General features: G+C 32.3%; 2 protein-coding genes across 4 annotated transcripts; both read left to right on the forward strand.

The window, feature by feature from the left end:
• Positions 1 to 412: 412 nt before the first annotated feature.
• Positions 413 to 18,127, forward strand: LOC110999821 (uncharacterized transporter YutK). Of its 3 annotated transcripts, none has more exons than XM_045628865.1 (16): positions 413 to 547; positions 5,613 to 5,714; positions 7,973 to 8,035; positions 8,187 to 8,373; positions 8,823 to 8,994; positions 9,618 to 9,742; positions 10,331 to 10,467; positions 11,103 to 11,192; positions 11,550 to 11,711; positions 11,903 to 11,996; positions 12,451 to 12,610; positions 14,655 to 14,866; positions 15,365 to 15,480; positions 15,702 to 15,821; positions 17,779 to 17,839; positions 17,999 to 18,127. In XM_045628865.1, the coding sequence occupies exons 2-16, from the start codon at positions 5,676 to 5,678 to the stop codon at positions 18,028 to 18,030; spliced, it is 1,770 nt and encodes a 589-aa protein (XP_045484821.1). In that variant the 5' UTR covers positions 413 to 547; positions 5,613 to 5,675; the 3' UTR covers positions 18,031 to 18,127. The 3 variants fall into 3 exon arrangements, with proteins under 3 accessions (XP_045484821.1, XP_045484820.1, XP_045484819.1); XM_045628864.1 differs by lacking the exon at positions 413 to 547 and adding an exon at positions 2,133 to 2,271; XM_045628863.1 differs by lacking the exon at positions 413 to 547 and adding an exon at positions 2,150 to 2,382.
• Positions 18,128 to 20,657: 2,530 nt separating this feature from the next.
• LOC111004153 lies at positions 20,658 to 23,742 on the forward strand. Its single transcript, XM_022275030.2, has 4 exons — positions 20,658 to 21,526; positions 21,889 to 22,054; positions 22,516 to 22,845; positions 23,403 to 23,742. The coding sequence occupies exons 1-4, from the start codon at positions 20,761 to 20,763 to the stop codon at positions 23,713 to 23,715; spliced, it is 1,575 nt and encodes a 524-aa protein (XP_022130722.2). The 5' UTR covers positions 20,658 to 20,760; the 3' UTR covers positions 23,716 to 23,742.
• Positions 23,743 to 26,256: the final 2,514 nt, after the last annotated feature.

The following is a 26,256-nucleotide window of genomic DNA, read 5'->3' on the forward strand; positions in this document are numbered from 1 at the left end:
AACAAACATGGTGAAATCTCTGTTACACTTATCTTACAAAGATATTTTACAATATTTGATGGTGGCTAAAATATATTGGTAACTAATTTTATAAATAAAAGCTTCTTGATACTCCAATGACATAGTTAATATTATAATTCAAATGTGAGTCTTACTAATATGCAGAATGTTTAATAGTCATTACTTTAGCATATTTAAAAAGAATAAAAACCTTTCAAATACAATTTGGAGTAGTAAGAACTGTTTCTGTTAAAATACACTACAGCATATAATTTTTATTAGATAACTAATAAACAAAGTTGAATATTTTTGTTCATCAATGGCAATTAGCTTTGGTACAAATTATAACTAAAATTAAGAATTACAATTAATACCTATATTTCAGAGTATCAAAATGTAAAAAAGTAATGGAAAGTTTAAGAAATGAAGCTTTAAACTTTTATTAATATAGGCTGGTAGGTGCTTATTTACCCAAAGTACACTTAAGAATTACAAGACAGATTTTTAGTGCTTTGCATATGCAGCCTTTATACTACTGGAACAAATGGTAAGTAATTGTTTCATGTATATCATTTTCACCATTAATAGCTTTGGAAATTAATAAAAAAAATTAACTTGTAATGTATTTTCTTAACGCATGGTTAAGTGCCTTCACAGCTCAATAAGTTTCTGTAGGTAAACTATGAAGGTGAACTAGTGTTGTTATATTTAGAAGCAGAAAACTGATGGTCTATATTGTTAAATGAAATACTACAGTATTTAAAAAAAACAAAGAACTGTGAAATTCAATATTGTATCACAAGTTTTGGTCTAAACTATAAACAGTAATGGACCAAAGTTATTATTTTCTCATCTAAAATATATAAATCTCAAACATCTTTACAATGTTAGATTACGCAACTGATCAATTTGTACATGGTTTTGTGCAAATACATTTTTTTTGTGTTTACTTAAAAGTAAAGAGAAGTGAAAACAATTAACTTTAAGTATTGTTTCAATTATTTACTATTTGTATTAGTGAATACTATTAAAAGTAAACACTATTATACTCTGTGGGTTTCCATACATTATTTACATTAACAGTATTGTATACAAGCTCTTGTGACCTTAGTTCACTATGTTGACTCTTGAGCGTCGAGCCATCGCAGGTGTTCAGTACGTTTAATTTGTGCACATTGCGCTGTGGAATTCGTTGAGGTTGTATTATTTTATAGCGCTTTCAAAATATTTTTGTTTTTATGATTTAATATTTTAATTACATATATTACCTCGATATAACTTTGAGCCACCTGTGTGTTACAAACGTAGAATTTGATGGAGTCATGTTTGTCTCGACTATGAAGCCGTGGAATATGAGGACAAACATACAATTACGAGCCTAGGTTAGATTAGGTTGGTGAAACTTTGTCTTCACTAAGACTGTTACTAGGTGTGTTTTGCGTGGAGTCCTGGCTGACTAAGCCAGGCTAGATCCTGCCAGAATAACTGAAGTCTTCTGTGCATTGAGGTCGCGCACTTAGAACAAAAGATATTTATCAAGGAGAGAATGATCCGTATTTGCTCTTATCATTGTTTTGAGATTAGTTCTGTTACGTTTGGAAGTCGGTTGGAAGCGGGTTAACTGCTGGCAGAAGCATTTTGCACTTTCTGCAGTCCGCGCTTCGCGTTCGTTGATGCTGGAGTTCTGATTGACCTGCGTACATCATTTCGGAGGCTCAATTATGAGTCGTATATAGTTTTTTTGAGAGTTAGTCGTATAGTTGATTTAAGAACTGGAAGTAAATGTAAAATTAGAATCATTGAATGTATATTTCTTTTTTTGACGTTCATAAGTGTACATTATGTAAACTAATGAATAAATGATTTTTTATTTTGATTTTTTTAAAATTAATATTGTGACATGAGAATTTTATATATATAGAGGTATTCCAATAATGTCACATTTTAGGTCAAACTAATAACCGTATATTTTGAAGTCGGCTGTAAACGCGGCAGTTTTGTTATTCGAAAATAAAATATGGTTTAACAAAAATAAATATTGGATAATCTAGAAACACAACCTCTAATGTTAATCTAAATTGTCTTATCATTACTATATTTTATCTGAAAGATTCAACTAAATATCAAGACAGTACTAATATAATGTAATTTTCATACATCTGCAGTTTACTTTGACAACGGTCGAGGAAAGACGTCTGTTGCGTAAATTACGTTTCGGCCTATAAAATTATAATTATGAAATATTTTTCTTGTTGGATTTTAAAGCAAATTGTAAGTGTATAGTATTATTCACTAACTAGTGATCGTATTTTACACATTTAGTGAGGACTTTCTAAATGAAAGTATATAAAGGATTGTTTAAAAGAAAGTTGTTGAAGCCTGGTAAGATTTTTAATTTAATTAATTATATTTATGAAGGGATTTTCATAGGATGTTCTGTGCACAAACGGCGTTCAGTAAAAATATTTATCTATTTAAAAAGTAAATCACAAATATCATTATGCAAGTATATATATAATTTGGTTATATTTAGGTTTTTAGTTCCCTATCTCCATACATAGCAATGTATATAAAAAATGCGTATTTATCTATTCGAAATCTCGTCTCATAAATGATAAAATGTTAATCTATTTTAACCTTAAATAATAAAAATTGATATAGAACTTAGATCGTAAAATTATTACTTAATCAAAAACGTTTTCCTTATTAATTTTCTTGAAGTTCGTTATTACAAACGCCTATATGCCTATATAGGCGTTTGTAGAGAATTTCAGTGTGGTAATGTGATTTAGCAGAAGCCAAATTTATAGTTTTTTTATTATATTACTATTTTTAATAAAATAGATACTGTTACATGAAATATTAAAATTTTTATATTCGAGTTTTTTTCCTGTCTTGATTATTTCTGAGTTTTCCTCAAGCCTTACCAAATACCAAGCCGTTCGTAAAATTCAAACCAAGGAATTTGTAATTTCGTACAGTTATTATAAGAATATGTTGTTTTTGCCTTTAATGTTTAAATAATTAATATGATGGTTGAGTAACAATAGTTTAGCTACTTTCCTAATAAAATAATATATTATCAAGCTCGTTATCACGTTGATTTCTTATTACATAATTCCTGCGTTGTATAACGTTTCTTTTTTCATTTCGTAAATGTTTAGAAATTTTTATCTATGCATTCGTACCGTGGCCCGCTATTATATCTGAGTTATTATTTGAAGTTAGATTGCTCGATGTAATCCATATAAAACTATCAACTTAAGTGCGATGCTCAAAACCACTACGGCTGCGTACGTAAAAATATGGTGAAAATTTTTCGATTTTGATTTACTTACAAAAGCAATGAAACCGTCAGTTTCTTTATGCCAAGAGAACCATTATTTTAATTTATATTATATATAGATAAATTAACAGATTATGTATAACATTAATGTATCTACTATCGTTAATCGAAATTCCTACTGTATTGAGTACATTTTATCATATATTAATAATATACGTAGATTATATGAATCTGTCTAGGGCGACCTGCGAATGCTAGAGAGATATGGTGTTAAATTAATATATTACTGAAAACATGAAATCTGTCCTTATGGATTTCTACTACCAGGACGCAAAGCTCCGAAGAAACTTTGAATCGTATTAGCTATAGTATTCGCCAAAAAAGATAAATAAGGTTGTAAAGATTTTAGTGGAATTGAGCACTTGAATGCACGTAGTCTAATAAAAACAAGCTTTATACTTGCGAACACGGTGCTATATATCCGTGACCTAACGTCTCTATCTCTGTTAGCCTAGATTGGGACCTACATTTTGTCAATGATCATTGATCATGATCATGAATGATATAATTCATAGTTAACTTCATTCTGTGTCATGAAGCAACGATATTAGTTGATTACCTTCACTCTTATGCGCGTGTGTGGTTCCGACAGAAAGTATAAACTACTACTACTAAGGGTATGTGTCGTTTATAAAAGCGTCTATATACGCCACCATCACGATTGTCCCGATATCGCCTCTGATTTTAGGGTCGCGTTGACGCTTTAAAACTCACTCTAAGAGAAAGATATAAAAAATCATATGCTACCGCAAGCTCTATAGCTTTTTTACGTTTGAATGGCTATATTTTAACGAAAAGCACATTCTCTATGCTCAAATTTAAGCTATTATAATATTATTTAATTATAATATAATTAATAATATATAATTAATTATAATATTAAATGCATGGCATTATGGTAAATAAATTGTATAAATAATATGTAAAATCTAAAATTTAAAATCTGTGTAATAAGTGCAGCTATAAGTTCTGTTACAAATGAAAATTATTTTAATGAAATAATGTAATATTTATTATGTATTTATGACACATGTTTAATTATTTAACAATGCGAGTTTCATACATCGCTGATTATCACAATACTTTGTACTTTTGAATAAGCATTCAAATGCATCTTAAACGTTACATATAAAACAAAAATTTCACAGTTAATTTGAAACAAAACCACGACACGGCTTGTAAATATTAACATGATTCGATAAGGATTTTCGTATCGGTGGATTATTTTGATATTTTTTATCGGGCTATCGCTAAAGAGAAGGACACGTGCCAAGAAAATATATATCTGCAAGACTAACATGATTTTTAATGATATGAGTAAATAGTTAAGTGTCCAATCAATATGCGGAAGTAGGCTTCGAATTCTAATATTGTGTCATATTTTAGTGTAAAATATTAAAAAAATACTGTAACAAAACGAACGAATTCGTTTTATTTCATTGATATGCTCATACCATCAGGTTTCCTTAAAGCAATCGAATCATAATCAGGCAATGAATACTTGCCATATTCAAGCCATATTCATATACCTAATAGAAATATGGGACACAGAATGCGAAAACTAAATTTCTAGCATACAAGCACTACAAAATAAATTAATAAAAACACTATTTAGATACAATTTCTTTACACTGACTATTAAAATCTATTAAGAAACCAAAATTTTGACGATTAAACCACTATATGATTATAGCACCTGTTTCTTAATTTAAAAAAAATTAAATGGCTCTCCATACAAGCCTATCATTAAAAAAAAACACACCACTACACGCAATACTCGTCGAGCGAGTTTGCTTTTCTTGAAAAAGCCGCGTACAAATTATTTGAAGAAGTCTACATATTAAATTTAAGGGTGTGCAATTATTGAAACCGTCTAAAATTCGTAATATTAGCGCGTTTAACCAATTCAAAAGGGCATTAAAGATACATATCAGAATTAGCCTAGTAGACTTAATTAGGACGGCTGATGGCGACGTGTATTTCGTTCGTATATATGTATATTAAGTTTCTCATGTAAATAAGAATACATTTTTGTAATAAGAAATATAGAATTCAAACATCATACGAAAGCTTTTAAACTCAGCTTTCACATGAGCTTTAGCTTTGTTTTTGTGCCAATAGCGATAGCGATACTAGTCCCGACGTTTGCAATTTAGTCATAGTTGTCTCAATACCCGTAGCACAATGTTGGGATCGAGTTGAAAAAATACACAACATTGTATTTTAATTAAAAATCTTTAAGTACCACAAATTTTGTATGTTTCAGATGGAAAGACGAAGTAAAACTGAATCTTTTTCGATTTTACGACACTAACTTGAGAAAGGCAAAATGGAGGAATCCTCAACGGAGACGCGCAAGAGAAGCGTTGTAAGTATACAAACAATGTACTAACTAAAGTGAAAATTTTGTAGTTATGTGGAATTAATCTTTACATTGTATAGATTCCTAGGCAGAGAAACTAGTTAAGTAATTTTGAATGTTTTAACGAATTTACTTGGCTCGTCATAACTAGGTATGGTATTTTCAAAATTTTGTACGGATCAGAGTCCTAGTCGTGAGTATGTATAATGAATGTGTTTATTTTTTCAATGTAGTTATTTTTTACAATACAATGTGTGTATGTATATTCTGTATTAGTTTTTCCTTGGCGGTCTGACTAGTAACTTTTCTCTTTCAACAAAAAAATGTGTAGGTTATAAATAATTGTATAATGAATATATTTATTCCTTCTATATTATACTACCTACACAAAGAAAAATAAGAAGACACAGAATCTGTAATATCTTGTATGCAATTTCTTGATACCTCTTAGCGCTGATGTCATAAAATATTACAATTGTATTAAAATTTTCTAAACATTACTACAGTAGCGAGTTGTTTCTCATGAGTCATAAAACGTGTTAACCAACTGAAAACATCACGTACAAACAATGCTTATCATGACTACTGCTATGTTAAACAAATATGAAAATAATGGAATATCTAGACTTCATGAATATTGTGCATTTATCGTTTGAACGCACGCGCTATTTGCTCAAACGTACGATTTGACGATTAGATTTCTGACGAGATTTTTTTTTGGTCAACGTCTAAAAGAAGCATCAGTAAGAAACGGCGAAATCGTGTCTTTGACTTTCTTGTTCTTGCGAAACTCTAGACATGTTCTTAAATTACGAAGAATTGTTAATACATAGAGGATAAGCGGATGAAAACGGAAAAATATATGAAACCTTTTTATAATGTAAAATTATTAACACTGACGTAAATTTGTTGGGGAATAGAATCTTAAATCTAATAATAAGGCCAAGTTGGTGTGAATGTAAGACGATGTTTTCGATTTGATGGCAACAAAACAGATTTGCAGCAGACCCCGTGTTGGACCAAATCTGCTGAAACTAAAGATTGCTGACCAATTAATTTTCAAATTATTTTCATATGTTGGTATTATATCAATTATTGGTATCTGTTTATTTTAGTGTTTCATTTAAAATTTCTCATATGTGAAGCGATTTAAACACTAATTATAACTTGTATTTTAAAAATAATATTTGTGTTGTTTATGTTATGTTTCTTGAATTTATACAATCATTCCATCATACGTCTTACATTCTCCATTTAGAATCCAAACGAAACAGTCTCTCTGGAAATCAATTTCATAGTAAAACAGTTCTATAGTCTCTGGATTATTGATCAAGTGAGTTTCAAAGGAACGCTTTTTCGTTATTAATATTATCATTGTTTATTTGCCTTCACTTTATTGGACTAAGAATCTGACGTTTACAGATTGCATAATTGTATAACCTCTTTTACGAACAGTCAGTAAACATTGATTAGCCAAATTGTCACTTACATTGTTTGTTAAACATGTCAACTGTATAATATATTAAATAATACATAGTACTGAGACTTTATAAATTGAATTTTAATTACAATTTTTAATTCCAAATAATTTGAATTAATTTTCTCCCTTCACAACCAAATTGCCCCTCTTGGGAAACACGAAGCTTTTGGTATAACCTAATAAAAAGTCTTTGGATTGGACCTTTGATTATACTCCTCAATCATTGACGATTCTTTCGAAATGAGCGAAATCTCTAAGAATTCGTACAAAATTTTCTTATAATACTTACTTTGTTAAATATCACTCATTAAAGATAACGAGCATCGTTTAAAGCAAAATCGTAATTATATAATTGGGTATTTAACAATTTTCAACAGTAATTACTCGTTTACTAAAGTTGGTATTTATAGGAATGTCGTTCATTTTAATTCTACGTCAGTAGAAATTTAAAAGTTACGTAAATTTGTAATCTTTATTGATTTTTTACTGCCGATAAAAGTTTATAAGGACTCTTAAAACAAAGTAAAATTTAATTTGTTTATGATTTTGATATTAAAATATTTATTATGATGTCACCTGGATTGTTTACTCAAATTCTAGTGTGTGTAATCCTTTGTTTATTAGTGCATAAATGTAATAAGTAAAGTATGTAGCTTATTATTAGTGAAATGCTTTTTCGGCAAGTCTAAAATTTGCGATAATTTAAAGTATATGAAATATTATTTAAGTTTAAGCTTCCCGACTTGGTTGAATTAAACTAATAATACACCTCTTTATTTTTCAGAAGAGTGAAGTTTCTCTAGAGTTATCAGATATCCAAAAGAAAAATGGAAACACAAATGGGCAGGTATGGTATAATCAGAAGTTAGTCAGACGCAACAAAATTTATGTTTATAAGACAGAGAAATAGGAATTAATTACCTTGCCTATATCTATCTATTTTATATATATTTAGGTAACTTGTAAAAGTTTTAAACATTGTTTTTCATGTTTTATAGGTAGTCCATGAACTTTTAGATTACGAACCAAACGGCTGGTTTGAGCAAACTATGCTAAAGATGAGCACCAGTACTGAAGACTTCGTCAAGAAAAATAGCTCAGCGATGAAAATCATATTTATTTTCCTCATCAATGGCTTGGTAATCGGCTTCTTCTTCGGCTGTTTATATTATTGGCTTAATATTAGTGAGTATTTTATCGACTTTGGTATCTATTTTCTCGATCTATACACTACTTATAGATAAATGTATATTGTTCACTTGAGTGCAGTACTATATAAAATAACATAACAAATCATCGGGGTAGAATAAAAGTAGCTAATGAACACAAACTTTGCCATATCAATAATTGTAATTGTTACATTTAAATCAGACTTGATGGCGCCTTTACAGTTAACTGAAAGCAGTAAGAAATTGTACCTCAATTGACAGCAAATAGTGGTGGTGCGCCTTAAATCTGTTTACGCTTTTAATTATTTACTCAAATATAACTTAACTAATATAACATTACATAGCTTGGTATTTACGACTGAGTCACGTGACTTTACTTACTTTATTTTTAGTGTTTATTCTATTTAATTTGCTCTAGGTTGCGGAGTAAGTACTTCTAATATATATTAGCATTTTTATTAACAGATAAACAACCATTGGAACTCTGTCACGGGTTTGGGAGTCTAATAGCATTACTTAGTATAATATACTTCTTTGTAATATATTTTCAAATAGTCAAGAGATTCTTTGGTAAATGGTTCGAAGAGACAATATGGAGAAGGATAGAGTCGTCGATGGAACCGCTTCTGAAAAAGGTGTAAGTAATGCATTTAATAAAAATAGTTTATTTTGGTTATGTTGGCATACATCTGTGACTCTCATTACTAAGGTCTTAGTTAAAAACTCATCTTTGTACAGTGTACAGTGAAAAATATCGTAAGGAAGCGAATGTATTTTATCAGTACAATTAATTAGATTGTACTGATACGAATACGATACGAAATATGAGCTTATAACTACCATAAAGTTAGGGTTAGGGGTTGCGACGCTAATAAAAACTAACTTGGCTTGTCTAAGGGTTCACAAATTTAAATGACACTTATGTTATTGGACATTATCGGGAACGAGAATGCTAAAATACACTTAATAAATATGATGATTGTTTACGTTTTGTTTATTCTTCTAATAATTAACTAAATCATTTATATGTAACTTAACTAAAGGTAAAAAAGTCGGTAATGATTTTTTTGTTTGTAAGCACTCCATAAAATAAATAAATAAATATGTATTTATCTATTTTAGTTCGTTTTGGTTTAAATAGTATTATAGTATAGTTATAGTAATACTTGGGTTAAAATTAAGAATGCGGAACATGAAGTATTATTCGTATGGGGAAATGAAAAATGTTGTAAAACACTTTCTCATACGTTTATATTTCAGCTGGTTTCCCTGGCTCGCTGCAGCAGTAGTACTGGCAGCGGTTTCAGTGTTTCTCTATTTCGACACTAGAGGCGCCACTGACAGACTGACTCCGCTAATAGCAATTGCTTTCTTATTATTTGTGGGTAAGTTGGCGGTTTTAATAAGTCCTCATTTTTATATGTAGGCTAAAAAAAGGTGCACTGCATAACATTTTTCTAATCTATTTCGGTATGTTGTAAGGATTCGTAATATACGCACTTATTATAACGAATTGTTTTTCAATAGTATACGTTGCCTCTGTTTTACGTACATTTTGCTATGCTTCTGTCATACATGTTTAATTTCTATATAACATTTCATGAAAGAAACTCGCGTTCTAAGCATAAAAAAATAAAAAATATATATGTAATTGTATTTTGTAGAAAACTAAATAAAACTAAACTAACTTGCGATCTTATTTTATTCTTTTGTTTTTTTTGTAATTAGTAGACAAATAAAACAAAAAAAATATTCCAACTCCCAATTCGACTTAGTGTCCTACAAGAAATTCTTAAAATCTCCCTATCTCACTCTCTCATTCGATCACAATCGCTTTCTCCCTTTTCTTCGACAAAAACGCTGCACATCTTCGTGACATTTTATCCGTAAAAAAATTACCCACATGCGCCTAAAGAATTAAAAAAAATTAGAACCTATAGCATAGATTTTACATTCGATAAATGCTTTTACAGGATTTGTGTTTTCGGCTCATCCGGGGAGGGTGAATTTTCGCACAGTGTCAGTGGGATTGTTAATACAATTTGTATTTGGTGTCATCTTTATAAGATGGGATACTGGAAGAATGGCATTACAATGTTTTTCAGATAAGGTATTTATTATACATATTTTTAAAACAATTTATAAAACGAGGGTATTAAATGATTTGTAATAAGCTACACAGATCACTATCAGAATAAAATACACAGATCTTTCAAAATAAAAATATTTCAATTAACAATTGTGGCCTGGTGTCTAAATTGTGCGACTCTTATCCTTGAGGTCCTGGGTTCGAACCCCTGTGCACGAATGCACTTTATATGTGCACATTAACACTCGCTCGTACGCTAAAGAAAACATCTTGAAGAAACCGGCATGCTAGACCCAAAATGATGGCTTATGTCAGGCACAGAATTCTAATCCTACCGAATAAAAAATATATTTTGAAACAGAAACATATATCGCAGGTTAAAAGTTATGCTTTAAGTATGCTTTTTATTAAAAATAATAAATTTATATTTTTTAATAGGCAAATTCGCTTCTGTTCCTAATATCCTATGTAGGGTATTAAGATTATTTATAACCTAATTTAATATAAAAAACAGAAAAAAAATGAACATACCAATTGTTTGATGTACAACCGGGTTTTGAACGCACATTTGGGTTTACCTCAACCGTTAGGCCAATTCTTTGTAGATTAATATTGCATCAGCGATAGAGTAATTTTGTCTATGGGCCTTTTTATAGGTTGCCACTTTCCTGACATATGGAGTGGACGGTGCTGCCTTTGTTTTTGGAGATCTTCTCGTGAGAACTGAAGGAGTGTTTGCATTTAGTGTAAGTATAGTTAAGAAGAATTAAAAAAAAATTCTATTATTTATTCCTCTATTAGAGGTAGGTGGCCTTTAATCATGTCTCTGGTTCTATCTACTTTTAGCCAAAAAAAGTCGACAACGGACTTGCGAGCCTTCTGGCCACTTACCATAATATGAGCCTCCTGCCCGTTTACTTCTGACATAAAAAAGCCGAAACTTTCAGTAAGGTTTTTTAACATTAATTAGCATGCTAATTAAAAATACTATAAAATGTCGGCAACGCATTCGCGAATCTCCTGGCGAACATCAGATCTATTTCATTATACAAAATGGTAGAATTTCTGTATTTACATTTTCAGTTTTTTGTATTTGTTTGCAGACCCTACCAGTAATATTCTTCTTCAGTATGCTAGTGGAAGTGCTATTCTTCTGGGGAGCCTTGCAGTGGTTTTGTTTGAAGCTTGGCCACTTGTTACGAGGCGCCACCAATACAACTGTTTGCGAGAGCGTCATCTGTGTTGGGAATATATTTCTTGGCATGGTAATATTTATTTTAAAAAAAAATTAAGAATAACATAGCATTTAGATACAAAATATTTTGATTTGGATCTATTTATTTTATGAAATTCAGTTTTGCCGTTGAGTTTTTCGTTTCGTTCCAATTTCGCAAAAAAATCTCAATTATATTACTTAAATAAAATAAAAAATAAATAAATAAATATTTTTTTTCAGTCTGAATCAGTTCTTCTGGTGAAACCTTATTTGGCTCTTCTCACGCCTTCAGAATTGCACGTCATACTGTCATCCGGTTTTGCAACGGTTTCCGGTTAGTAAGTATATTAAATATTGTGTGTATTTATATTTCAATTGATCTTCTTATACAAATAATAACATACATTTTAAAATAAATCATAATTACATAAAAATATTGGTTTATGACGCGGTTTATTATATGGTTGGCCAATTATTATGTTTATTCATATAATTAATAATAATTTAATTTTTTTTGTAATAATTATATTCTATAATCAAGCGAAACATTTAGGTAATTTTATATTTTAAAGACTAGTAACACTGTAATTATACATATATGTTTATTTCATCTTATGTTTTTTTTTAAATTTGCTTTTAATAATGATTTTAAAAATTGGGAGTTGGGAACGTGGTTGATCATCAGTTCGGATAATCTCCTAAAAAAAATTAGCACCACAGATATTTTGCTATAAAAAAACAAGAGCCTATTAATATATTAAAAATATTATACATACAATAATTTTCAGGTACAATCCTGGCAGCGTACATAGGGTTCGGGGCAGAGCCAGCTCACTTGGTGACAGCCAGCGTGATGTCGGCTCCGGCTGCCATCTGCTACTCCAAGCTGCTGATGCCGGAGACTCGAAGATCCCTTACCAGGGTCGATAATATACAGAGTGTGGAAAAGTATGGCTCTGACTTTAAACTTTTAGCTTTTGCGTAATGCGGTAAATATATAAATTAATTATATATTAGGAGAGTGGGTGATCAGCCTCCAGTGCCTGACACACGTCGTCGACTTTTTGGGTCTAAGGCATGTCGGTTCGAGTAAATGTTAAATGCGCACATAGAAAGAAACTCCATTGGTGCACAGTCGGGGCTCGAACCTACATAGTTTCACGTTTAAGCCACTAAGCCAACACTGTTATACTTTACTCTTTTACCTTTACTCTTTTTGTTATTTGTGAATGACTTGCTTAGCAAAATAAGCAGTGAATGTTTGGCATATGCAGATGACATTAAAGTCTTCAGACGTATATCCGATGAAAGAGATTGTGAGACCTTACAATTGGATATTAATACTATCTCTGCTTGGTGCGATGAAAACTTTATGGTTCTGAATATTGAGAAGTGCCGAGTTATAACGTTTACAAAAAGTAGGAACCCTATCCAGTATAAATATAATGTTAAGGGTATTCTAGTTGATAGAGTTGAGGTGATTCGTGACTTGGGAGTGCTATTTGACTCTGCTATGTCTTTTAGACCTCATTACAATGATATATGTAGTAGAGCTAACCGGATGCTATCGTTTATCCTTAGAACTGCTAAACCATTCAGGCGAGCCGACTCCTTGATTATCTTATACAGCTCTCTCGTGAGAACCATAGTTGAGTATTGTTCGGCGGTATGGACCCCGATATACCAAACTCATATAGATAGATTGGAGGCTATACAAAGGCGGTTTGTCAGAGCATTGTGCTATAAGTATGGTCTTAGGCGAAAAATAAACCAATATGACCAGCGTCTTGCCCACTTTCAAATGGTTAGTCTTGAAAGGAGGAGGTGGGTGAGCGACCTATGCACTTTGCATAAAATAGCAAATGGCTCATCTGACACCTGCCTTTTGGAGAGGCTGGAGATCAAGGTGCCGACGCGTTCTGTGCGCATCCAGGAATTATTTGTTATACCTATGACTGATAACAATGTTTCCCAGAATGCTCCGCTCGTAAGAATGTGCAAATATTATAATGCTGTGTGTGCTGAGGTTGATATTTTTCACAATAATATTTGTAAATTTAAAAAGATAGTTCATAGTAAATACTTGTAACCTTAATTACTAATTTAATTGATTAATGTATATGTATATACATATGTGTGTGTGTATGTATATATATATTTTTTCCTTTATTTTTTATTTTTTTGTCATTCGGTTTGATATGTGTATGTTGTTTAGTTGATATTTAGTGTAAATGCTGTGTACAGATATAACTGGAAGTCAGATTTTTAAATGTTGTTTAGTATGTAATAATTTTATGTATGTAGTCAGTCTGTTTTCTGTTTTTGTACCTTAATGTGAAAATAAAAAATAAAATAAATAAATATTATACTAGCTGACCCGACAAACGTTGTTTTGCCATGTTTTTGTGCCAAAAAATTAAAGTTTATAATTAACAAAAAAACATAAGAGATAATTGTAGAGGGGTGAAAATTTAGGGTTGCATGTATTTATGGTGTATCGTAAAAAAATAAAAACGAAAAATTTTGTCTAAAAAATAAATAAAAAAAATTTAGGGGTGGACCGGACCACCCTTAACATTTAGGGGGATGAAAAATAGATGTTGTTCGATTATCAGACCTACCCAATACGCACACAAAATTTCATGAGAATCGGTCGAGCAGTTTCGGAGGAGTTCGGTTACTAACCCCGTGACACAAGAATTTTATATATTAGATGATATTATATATATATACATATATATATATATATATAATTGAACATGCCTATGGAGATAAGTGATACAGTTTAATGTAATACGATTATTTGCATTGTCATTTACGTATTTTTGACCATGCTAATAAACCGGAGCAATTGTAACTTGATGGTTGGCATGGTCATGCAAGTGTACTTGACTATGACATAAATGATCCCGTTGGATGTAAAACGATTATTTACATTGTCATATAAATGTTGTTGACCATGCGCGTGATAATTCATACGTATACGTTTCAGACAAGACCAATCCGCTTTATCAGCGGCCACTCGTGGGGCCACAAATGGGATAGCCCTGGTTCTGAACATCATAGCCAACTTGGTGGCTTTTGTCGCAGCAGTGGCGTTTGTCAATGGCCTTTTGGGATACTGCGGTGGTCTTTTGGGCAATCCAGACTTAAATCTCGAGTGGATCTTGGGGAAGGTGTTCATACCGCTGTGCTGGATGATGGGTGAGATTTTTCTCTTTATTATTAGTTTTACTTACTGTTATATGTTTGTTTTCTTGTGTGTGCAGAATTAACCAATTTGTGGTAGTGTAGTATTATCTTTTCTCTGTGAAGAATGACGTATTTGACAGTGCTGTAGAAACAGGGGGCAAATGGGCAGGAGGCTCACCTGATGTTAACTGATACCGCCGCCCATGGACACTCTCAATGCCAGAGGGCTCGCGAGTGCGTTGCCGGCGTTTTAATAATTTTTACGCGCTTTTCTTGAAGGACCCTAAGTCGAATTGGTTTGGAAATACTTCAGTGGGCTTTGGTTCCGCAAAGTGGTGGTGCGCAGCAAAAACTACATTGAAAAACGCTTAGACCATTTATTTGTAAGAAATAAATTTCCAAAATGTGTACTTTAATAATAAATAAACACATTTATGATACACGACTTACTTTTATTTTTTTTAATTTTTTATTGGGACACCTTGTATATAACAAATATTTGTTCACCAGGTGTTCCATGGGAAGAGTGTGAATTGGTTGGATCTCTTATTGGTCTGAAGACTGTAGTCAATGAATTCGTGGCATATCAGCGCATGGGAGAGATGAAGAGAGACGGACTTTTGTCTGTAAGTAAACACATTTTAAAAGGAAAATGTAATTTCTAGAATTTTCTCTCGGCTTAGCTGCTGTTGTTTAAAAATGATTATTTATTTAAGGTGTATGTATTGTCTGTAAGTAAAATGGAATAACATTTTGAAAGGAAAATGTAATTTCTAGAATTTTCTCTCGGCTTAGCTGCTGTTGTTTAAAAATGATTATTTATTTGAGGTGTATTTTTGTTATATAGGGTCGATCGGAGTTAATAGCCACATACGCGTTATGTGGCTTCACCAATCCTTCATCAGCTGGAATCATGATCGGAGCTATAGCAGCCATCGCTCCTCAACAGCGAGAGACCCTGTCTTCGGTAAAATGCTTTATTTTATTCATAAAACAAAAAAAAATTTCATCTTTTCTTTTATAAGAAGTAAATGATTAGTTTTTAGAACAGTGTTGGCCTAGTGGCTCCAGCGTGCGACTCTCATGCCTAAGTTGTGCATCAATAATAATAATTATTATTATCTTTATTTCTTCTCTCACATATACATACAAGGTTACAATGATTAAAGCTAAGATGATAACATTTGAAAGTGTATGTATGTATCAATGAACTTTCTTTCTATGTGAGCATTTAACATTTGCTCGAACGGTGAAGGAAAACATCGTGAGGAAACCGACATGTCTTAGACCCAAAAAGTCGACGACGTGTGTCAAGCACTGAAGGCTGATCACCTACTTGCCTATTAGATTTAAAAATTGATCATAAAACAGATTTAAAAAATCTGAGGCCAAGACCTAAAGAGGTGGTAGCGCCACTGGTTTATTTATTATTTCAATGATTAAGTTGAGTTTATTGTATATTTCATTATTTTATAATATAATTGCTTAATTTTCTCGTAACTGTATTAAAAAGAAGTAGTTCAGTACACTCGCGGAACCGTCATTGCAACTTGTTCCGACTGTCAAATCAAATTAAGTTATAAATAATTTTTTAATACAGTTGCTCAAAAAGTGGCATATTGCAGGGAGGTATAGCGTTCGGAAAGTGGGCTATTACACACTCGTGCTTTTTCTTTGCCATTCCCGCACTCGTGCGTTTTCTTTGCCAACTGTCAAAACAATGTGTATTAAAAAGAAAAAACCAACCACGAAGGTTTTATTAAAAAGATTCATAGAAGTTTATATGATATATGATTTCTAAATATTATAATAATTGGATTCAATAAGTTCGGTTTCTTTTCTTTTCATTTCATATCAATTAAAAAAATATTAAAAAGAATTTTATAATATATGCAAATACGTATTTTTAAAAAGTTTACTAATAATTTTATTCAATAAGTTAGGTTAGGTTTATTTTATATCAATAAAAAAAATATTAAAAAGAAAAAACTAACCATGAAGTTTTTACTAAAAAAAATCACAGAAGCTTTTATGATTCATGTAAATATTTTTAAAAGAAGCTACTATTTGTTTCAATATCAGATTTAATGATTGGATTCAATGAGTTAGATTTGGTTTTCTTTCAATAAAAATAGTCTACTGAAGAATTGGCTGTATGGGCCAAGTTCCCTTTGCCTACCCAGAATGGGTGAAGAAAAGAAAAAACAAGCTTTGCTCATATTCTTTGCGGTTGGCGCCATTTTCCAAAAATGTTCTTTCGAGTTGAGTTATTTGTTGCACAAAATGAGTAATTTCGACGATATTTTATTTGATTGAATACCACCCGAACTCAGTATAATTGCACAAAATGCTTCGGAGAACAATTTACCGGAAACATATAAGTCGCTACATATCTACGTGCAACGAATTTATTCTGTAGAGAGAATAGAAAAAAAGCAAATAGTTTAATTAAATTGCTTTATTTTTTCGCAACTGTATTAAAAATAGTCGTTCAGTACACGTGCGGAACCGTCATTGCAACTTGTCCCGACTGTCTACCCTCACCTTCGGCTGCGCCTCGGCTCGGGTAGACATTCGTCGGAACTCGTTGCAATGACAGGCTTTCCGCACTTGTAATGAAATATACTATATTCATGTAGGTAACATAATGTACACTTATGAACGTCAAAATAAAGAAATTTAATGTATTTAAATGCTTCTAATTTCACATTTACTGCCAGAACTCAAATCAGTGGCGTAAAACGAAAGAGAAGAACTGGCAATAAACTCTCCGACAACCTGTAGACATTTGTGGGAACTGTTTGCAATGAGTCTTTCCGCACTCGCAATGAAATATACTACATACTGTTACCATATACATATGTATGTGTGTTAGCAAAGTTATTTCTTTTACATTTGTACTTTAATATATTTCTTTATTGCAGTTGGCTCTGCGCGCGTTTTTCGCTGGTTGTGGTATTTGCTTCTTAAACGCGTCCGTTGCAGGTAATTATATATTATCCGGACGTAAAAAGTAAACGGCGTGTGTCAGACACAGATGGCTGATCGTTCACTTGGCTTATGTAAATTAATGACCCGAACTACACATACATTAAGGGTTGTTTTTAATCCGATAATGAAACAAAAAACAATTTTATTTTTCAGCTCTTCTTATGCCGGAGGGATCTTTTGGATAACGATGCCAGTTACTTTTATTCATATTAAGACACATTCCGAATTGTATTAGAAGCCATGTAAATATATTTAATATAATAAAGTTTTTTTTAAGACTAATAATTTTTTTATTGAACCTGTTTAATTATCTCTGTAATAAATGGTGACCAGTAAGTATACTATATTTGTATGTAAATAATATCCCGTAGCTCTGAATTAAACAAAATATACACTCAATCGAACAATGTATTCGAATCTTTATATACATATATTTAAATGTTCTTTGCGTCTGTTTGTAATTCAACTCCTCCGAAACGGCTAAACCGATATTTTATTTCTTTGTGTATTTGAGAATAATTTAGATTTATCTACAAGTAGATAATTTTTATAGTTTAATGTTTTCGTATTTAAGACGCGTATATAGGCTACGTCTATCAGTTCCGTAAAATGTAATGTCCTGAAAAATGTATGTAAAAAAACATCTATCGACTGGGTAGAACTGCTACTGCAATAAGTTGTGCAATAGGAAGCTAAAGGGTATTAATTAAAGGCAAAATATATTTTTTTTAATTTAATGTTTCTTAACTACAAGAAGTGCCTTAGAGTTTGCATTTTCGACTTGGTCATCACAAACACAAATATAAACTTTATTTAACCATAACGCATAATAATTAAACTAGCCTTTTATTTTGTTTTATTGGAGTTTATGGGAATGTTCTATATTTATAAATCACAACCCATTTTTATCTTTGTTAAATTGATATATTTCTTCACAAACAACGGTAATAGTAGGGGAGCCCAAGAGGGGATTTCGGGATTTACTCAAGCGCGGCAGATTAATATACAGGGGGATACCTTGTACCCGGTTAAGTACCTCCACCAAATATGAGGCCCATATATAAGGCCGCCCGTGAAGGATACAGGATCAGATTAGTAAAAAAAAATTGATCATCAGACATTCTCGAGCGCGTCAGATTAAGGTAGTGTGAGTTAATCACATCCTAAAAAGTGTATATTCCACTAATCTGACAATTTGAGAGTGACGTAAAGAGAGGGGAGGGCAGCAAAGTTGTAAAAAAAAACGTCATCTTGACATTCTCGAGCGTAGCTAATTTTTTTTTTATTTTGAATGAAATAATTCAAGAATATTGAAAAATATATAATCTGACGATTTCCGCAAGCCGAAATAACAAAATTTCGTCGATAAAGTTCGTGCGATAAACGCGTGCAGCTGCGGGATGCCTACATTTCCTTCTCCGCGTTTCCCTCAAAATTAGATTTCATGTGAATTTGAACCGATGGGGACCGATAGATTTTGAGAAATTTTGAAAAATCTAAAAAAATAACAATTTGTTTTTTTGAAAGTGTTTTTTTGCAATAACTTTTTAACGGCTTTATCCATCAACTTCAAAAAACTAATCCATCTTTAAGCTTAAAAAACGACGTCGATCGTCACCAAACTGGTCAAAATCGGTTGATTCGTTCGAGAGATATCGTGAACGAAAGAAAACCGAAAAAAGTGTTTCTATCACATAACTTCGACATTTCATATCGGATTATCGTTTTTGATGAAATTAAATAATTAGAGCTTAAAAAATGCGTCGATCGCCGTCAACCGCGGGAAAATTGCTTGATCCATTCAAAAGTTATTGGGGTTTGAAAATTTCATAAATAGTGTTCTATGAAACTTCTATCAGACTTTCGAGCTGCGAGAACTCAAACGCATAGAAATATTATTTCTTTGAACTCAGCGAGCTCATAAGTACAATTTTAAGCGCCCAGGAATGGAATTGCAGGCATAGCCTTTAGGGTGAACCGTTTTTCTAATATTTTTTTTGTCAGATCAGGCAAATCCCTCTAGGTAATCGTCAGATTATGAGACAGTACGTTTAGAATATAAATCTGAACCATATATATCTTAATCTGACGCGCTCGAGTATTTCAAAATGGCGATTTTTTTTTGCACATTATAATAATGGCTGCGACTTTGCGTCAGATCGAAATCGTCAGATTATTGAATGAGAGCTTTTTTTTTGGTGCACTTAACACCCCCTTAGAAAACCTGACGCGCTCGATTAAATTTTTTTTTTTTTCATTTTTAACCCTTACGTACAACCACCCCCATCATGCAAATGATCAGATTAACATACGTACATTATTAAAAATACGTAGGACATTGATGCTATCAATATCTGACGCGCTCGAGTATGTCCATGCAACAGTTTTTTTTTACATATTTAAACATCTATAGCCGCTCTCCCCACCGATGAAAAGGTATATATCATATAACATTTTTTCTTCTTATCATCTAAGCTTTGCAACCCAATAGGTCTCCACGACGCTCGAGTAAATCCCCATTTAGCATCGTGGGCTCCCCTACCATAATTAATTTATATTCTTATAGAAAGGCTCATAGAAAAAAAATACATGCTCACTCGTCTTAAAAGTCTATTCTGAGTGACGTCTGTTTTCTTCTTTTCTTAGTGTCCTGTATTTATATTGACACATATATCAAAATCGTATAGAAAATACTACACCAAACAGTATGTACATTTTTAGTGCGTATCTACGATACGCTACAAGTTGACATAAAGTCTATTTCTAAAATATCTTTAAAACTAAATAAATTGACGCGAAATTCTGTCAAAATTTCAGTTTTGGAAAATTGCAAGCAAAAAATGTTGTATCATTATGCACTCTAAAATAAATATTATCTCGCGTAAAATTAAAAACAACTGCCTGACGTACCCGTTATGATACCGTTTCTAAATTACGAAGTATATCTGTCCTTTCTCATATACGTAATTACGAAAACCTTGTGCTCGATCGTCGACAAATATCGGGTCATGCACAAGCAAGAAGTGTGCGTCGAAGAAAAAGTTGAAGATGACGTCAAATGGGTGCCTAAGAAAAAGCACGAAGTCCTTAAAGCGAAATACAAGTGCTTGAAAAAGCTCTTCCAAATCTACGATGCTAGTGTTATAGGAATTCTTCCAGAAAATTACATGCAACCATATCCCGAAAAAAGACGCAAAAAGCGATCGAAGCGTACGAAAACTGATGCCATAGTTGGTACCGCTGAACTGTCAAACGACGACACCGATTCGGGCAGTTCTGCGCCCGTAGTTCCGTCCACATTCAAAAAGGACGGATTCACCCAGGATTGTAAAGAAAATGTCTCAGTTCAAAGCGAGATAAAGCAATCTGTTGTCAATGTACCGTACAGGGAAATGCGAAAACCGACGCGATTCCAGTGCTTTTTGCAGCGAATTTTTGGGTTAAATCCTGATAGATTAAAAAGGGGATATGCTAGTGATAATGATATTATATGTTATGATAGACGCCGGCGTGGTATAAGGCTTAGAAGACGTCGAACGAAGCAGGCAAGGTCTGAAATGGTTTTGAACGATGTGAAAAGTCCAGTTATTTTGTCGTATGTTCAGAGTGTTCAGAGAAGTTGTTTGATGGAGTCTACACCACGCCAGTGTCCTATTACTGGGTGTAAAATGATGTGTTATGGTAGGTTAATAAGAACTATTTTGAAGACAATTCCACTGCAATCTTACGTACCCTGGTTCATATTGCAATTTTAAATAATGGGGCAAAGTTCAGTCTACAGATATTGGTTTTATTACTAACAGCTGCTTTACTTTGAACTTTGATTCGAAAAAAAGTTGAAAACAATTATAATTGTATAACTAATAATTATTAGTTCTTTTTAGTATAAAAACAATTTATTTTACGCTTTTCTCTGAAATATTGATACGATTTGAATATCAAACATTACAGGTAATAATTATTTACTACCTATCCTATCCATCTGTAGCCTGAAGGTAGTTACAAAAAATCCATTTCTTATTAATTATTAATTATGATTTAAGGAATAATAAACTACAACGACCACTTAAACCTCTGCCACTTTCCTGAACGTCAATATGTCTGTCACTACTGTCATGAAGGCTTCACCAGCGAGTGTGATAAATTGCAGCATGAGAACGAGCATCTAGGGATATCGAGAATTAATACTAGTGATGTTTCCAGTGGATGGTAAGTGTTGTATACCGCTTTTACAGTATATAATAACTTAGTTAAGTAGAAATACAAATTTAACATTTTAATTGTAAACAATGAATGCATAATAGTTTCAAAAGAAAAACAAACGCTAAATCTTCCTCCTTACGCCCAAACCAATAACCTATCTCAATCCCTTGTTGACTATCTGAGATTTATATTTTTATCCAAATATTGATAAAGTGTGTGCCAAAGATGCATTGTCTTCGTAGGGTTTGGTTATTGGAATGCAGATACGAGTTCGATCGACTCAAAGTCTGATCTTAGATTTTGCATTAATTATTAGGTTCGGGCGCTAGTGATGAGAAACGCACACTGAATCCTCTTGGTCAATATTCATAATCATATTTGAATAGATATGCAAAAGTGCAATAATATCATCGATTTGTTTATTTTTCGCATTAAATACTTGTACTTATATATTAAATTAATTTCAGGCAATCCAGAAAGATTGCCAGTGTGACTCAAACTGATCCCGAAATCCAAGTACCCGAGGATAAATTAAAGAAAATCGTGTCATTCTTCGACAAAATCACTAACCCTGACGACCTTATAAATGAATTTAAGAAAAATCGATTCTCCGAGTCGAATTTACAAACTATACCTGCAACTACAGTTTCGGAGCTCAGTAAATCAGAAACATTGAATCTGCAGAAGAAATCTGAAAAATCGTCGTTGGCTGACGAATCGAATCACACTGAAATATCACAGTGTACTTCCACACCAGCAATAAGATGTCAGCTGTGTGGAGAATTGTTTGATAACAGGTACTGTAGTGTGGATAACTTAATACAGTTTTTTTCTTGAGGTAAGATAAAAACTTATACCTATAGTTAAGGTTAGACGAATTATCTACATTCCATATTCAAATTAACGCCGTTTAATAAACAACCAGATTCTCATAGAAAACCTAAAGATACCAACAGTTTGTGGCAACTATTAATTAATTAATTTATTGGATTTATGGTAATCAGAAAAAAGTTTCGGAAAATTATAACCCGTCAAAGGTTTTTATGGCGGATTACTATTTTCAATTCTAACTTTGTCGCTATTTGTAACAAACGTATGAATTGTTTTGGGCTGTGACCATTTTAGAGGCGCGATTTCAAGACTGCGCTCCGTATAGCGTCTTTAGGTGAATCAGAAGTTACGATGTAGAGTTATCTTTATGTTATGTTGTTTTTTGTAATCTTTCATGTTATGTTGTTTTTCACCAACCATGGCGGTACTATCAGAATGTGTCTTATATTACCGCTAATACTTTGGGCACACTTCGCCAGTGTCCCGCAATAAATATTCCTAATTTTGATCACTTTTCCTTCAGGCGCCAATTAAGCGTACACATTGATGTCCAACACCGTACCAATGAGAAATTCACGAAATTCCACAGCTGCGCTGGAATTATTAACGCTCACCCCAAAACTTCCTATCAACCATCTGAAATCAGTAATTACTCTAAAACGAACACATTGCAAACTAAACTTTCATCCATAAGTGGTGATCCGTCAACCAATGTTGTGTATTATACGTCTTTAGAATCATTAAGCAAGAAATCTGTTGTTAATTCGTTGGTCCAAAAGGTGCGTAGTGGTTTTTGTTATAAGTGGGAGCCTGGTACTAAAATTATTCGTGTGTAATTTTTTGAATAAATTATATTAAATGTTTCTATTTTTTTTATTGTATTTAAATTCGTAGTTCCTACAACAGTTCATCTACTGACTCCTACGGCTGAATTCCATTATCGGATTTCGAGGCAGATTGCAAAATTCCACCTCGGCACCTGGCGTTCTATAACAAGGCGTTATAGGGCACTTTCTGGGGCGTGCTAGCTCTTTCTGAAACCTAGTTGTAGAATTATTTTTAAATAGATACGTCATAGTAGCATTTAGAGAGCATTTAAGAAAATAGCGTAACATTCGTAGTTGAAAGATCTGTAACAAAGTCGCTAGCCCCCAGCACTGCTGCTTGCTGGTTTGCCTTTGTCCCATTAAAAATCTTATACATACGAACATTTAACGAATTTAAAAAAAAGTAAACATATAATTTATAATAAATTTTATGTTTAGAAATATATTTATTTATGAATTTTCGAAACCTATTTAGGGAAATATCGTAAATACTTTTTATTGGCGTGCCTAATCAACAGTACGACAAAGACATACTTGGATAATTATTTTATTTTGACGTTTCTTTCTAATAGCTTATAGTAGTAAGGTATTTATTCACGACTTGAGATAAACACCCAATTGGGGAGTTTGTATTAAGTTCTCCGATGCAGGATTTTAATGGTAAAATAAAACAATGGATTGCAGAAATAATTTTATATAACAAAGCTCACTTTTATGTTTGCGATAGCCTTAACTTGGCTACATATACTAGCTACATGATTAGCAAATATAACATTTGTTAGCTTTAATATTTGACCTTATTACGTATAGATTTCCCCTATTTATAAAAAATAAATCAGTCGGCACCTTTTCTAACAAATTGTGAAATCGCTGTCATAAAAATGATGATTAAATAAGTTCAATTTGACTGACTTATTTTTTATAATTAATTCATTTATTGGTAAAGTTTTTCGCAAAGCTTTATGCATTATTGCCGGTTAAATTTGTTTTTATACAAATATAATTAACTAGTAAATAATTTAAAGTAACCCGAGAGTTTCATAGTTAGCTGATGTCCGTGACTGGCGTGGAGACAAAGGCCGGCAACGCACCCACTAAATATGAGTGTCCTTGGGGTGCGATGACTACCTTTTTTGGGCGTCCCTTAGGCTTCTTTGCCCTCCTATTATATAAAACAAGACTTCATGAATGTACAGTTATAAAAAAATATAGTACTTTTGTGGCTTCAAAACCACACCCTTAAAATTAATGTGGCTTTTAATGCGAAATTGAGATTTTAATTACGCGAAATCTTGACTGATAAGATAATGTAGAAATCTGCCACATGGAGTACCGAGAGTTCAAACAACAGTTTCATTAAGCCCTCTTTGGTGGAAAATAAAGAGGAAACAAATTTCGGAGGTTTGTTTGAGGACCTTTGTTTAAGGGAGTATTTATAACTCGGAGCACGATGAGTGTGGCATATTAAGATTTATGTGACAGATATAAATCAATTGTTCGCTGATTTTTAAGTCGAAAATACTAGAATCATTATATTGAGGAAGTATTGGTATCGTACAATGCACGAAACAATTAACTGTTGTTCCGCGTATGATCGAATAGGCTATATAATAATATTCAATGGCTAAAATAAGTCTTTACTCCAACTTCGTTTGTTTTGGTCCCTTGTGAGACCCGAGAGACTCTTGGGCCGTGGGGTTCAAGGGTCAAGATTAAAGTTGGCACCTGGTATGTAGTACAGGTAACCCCCGGCTTTCTTCGCTCAATGAATAAGTATCGCAATACAGCGAGAAAATACTGCAAGCGTTAAAGATACACTCCCACAGGGACCAAACTTTTTAAATTTGATTTAATAAGCTTTTTATTAATTTGTAATTGTATTTATGATGACTATTTAGGTTATGAATATTGTATATACTTTAAATTTGATTGTTATAATTACTAATGAACTGTAATAATTTTCATTTTTTATGCTATGCATGCTTTATGCAAACGGGCAGGAGGATCAACTGATACCGCCGCCCATGGACACTCTTGCAAGTGCGTTACCGGCTTTTGGTAAAAAGTATATAGACATCATCTTTGTAAATCATACCCAGTCACGAATATCACCTATTAAAACTAACCATTACTCATAAACGTAGTTTATAAGTTGTAAATTTTCTATCCCTAATCATATCCCGGCATAAATAAATATTTAAAAGAGAAACTCTTGTACTATGAAAGGTTTATGAAAATCTTAAAAAATTGCAACTACCCATTTTACTATAATTGTGGAAGCCTCAAATCGCAAAGCTTAATACAATATCTATTATTATCAATTATTGCATATAATATAGTGATTAAATTTAAACACTTAAACTAATGGCAGTGTTTACAATAGCCATATTTTTAGATCGAAAAAACGCCTGTACTAACATATTAAGCACTAACCTGCCGTAACAAACTCATTACCATTTTGTATGAAACTTACAGTACTTGGGGATATGTATTGTAAGTACATATTTACACAGCCGTAATGACGTACGTATAGTCCTATAAACTTCTCTA

This window comes from Pieris rapae, chromosome 7 (assembly GCF_905147795.1).
Source record: "Pieris rapae chromosome 7, ilPieRapa1.1, whole genome shotgun sequence".
Taxonomy (NCBI): Eukaryota; Metazoa; Arthropoda; class Insecta; order Lepidoptera; family Pieridae; genus Pieris; species Pieris rapae.

Excerpts from the sequence above, each read along its gene's own strand:
- LOC111004153 (XM_022275030.2), top strand. The coding sequence starts at position 20,761 with ATGATACCGTTTCTAAATTACGAAGTATATCTGTCCTTTCTCATATAC. Across the intron at positions 21,527-21,888 it reads GTGTAAAATGATGTGTTATG|GAATAATAAACTACAACGAC; the intron begins GTAGGTTAATAA and ends TTATGATTTAAG. Across the intron at positions 22,055-22,515 it reads AGTGATGTTTCCAGTGGATG|GCAATCCAGAAAGATTGCCA; the intron begins GTAAGTGTTGTA and ends AATTAATTTCAG.
- LOC110999821 (XM_045628865.1), top strand. The coding sequence starts at position 5,676 with ATGGAGGAATCCTCAACGGAGACGCGCAAGAGAAGCGTT. Across the intron at positions 9,743-10,330 it reads TGCTTTCTTATTATTTGTGG|GATTTGTGTTTTCGGCTCAT; the intron begins GTAAGTTGGCGG and ends ATGCTTTTACAG. Across the intron at positions 15,481-15,701 it reads AGAGAGACGGACTTTTGTCT|GGTCGATCGGAGTTAATAGC; the intron begins GTAAGTAAACAC and ends TTTGTTATATAG.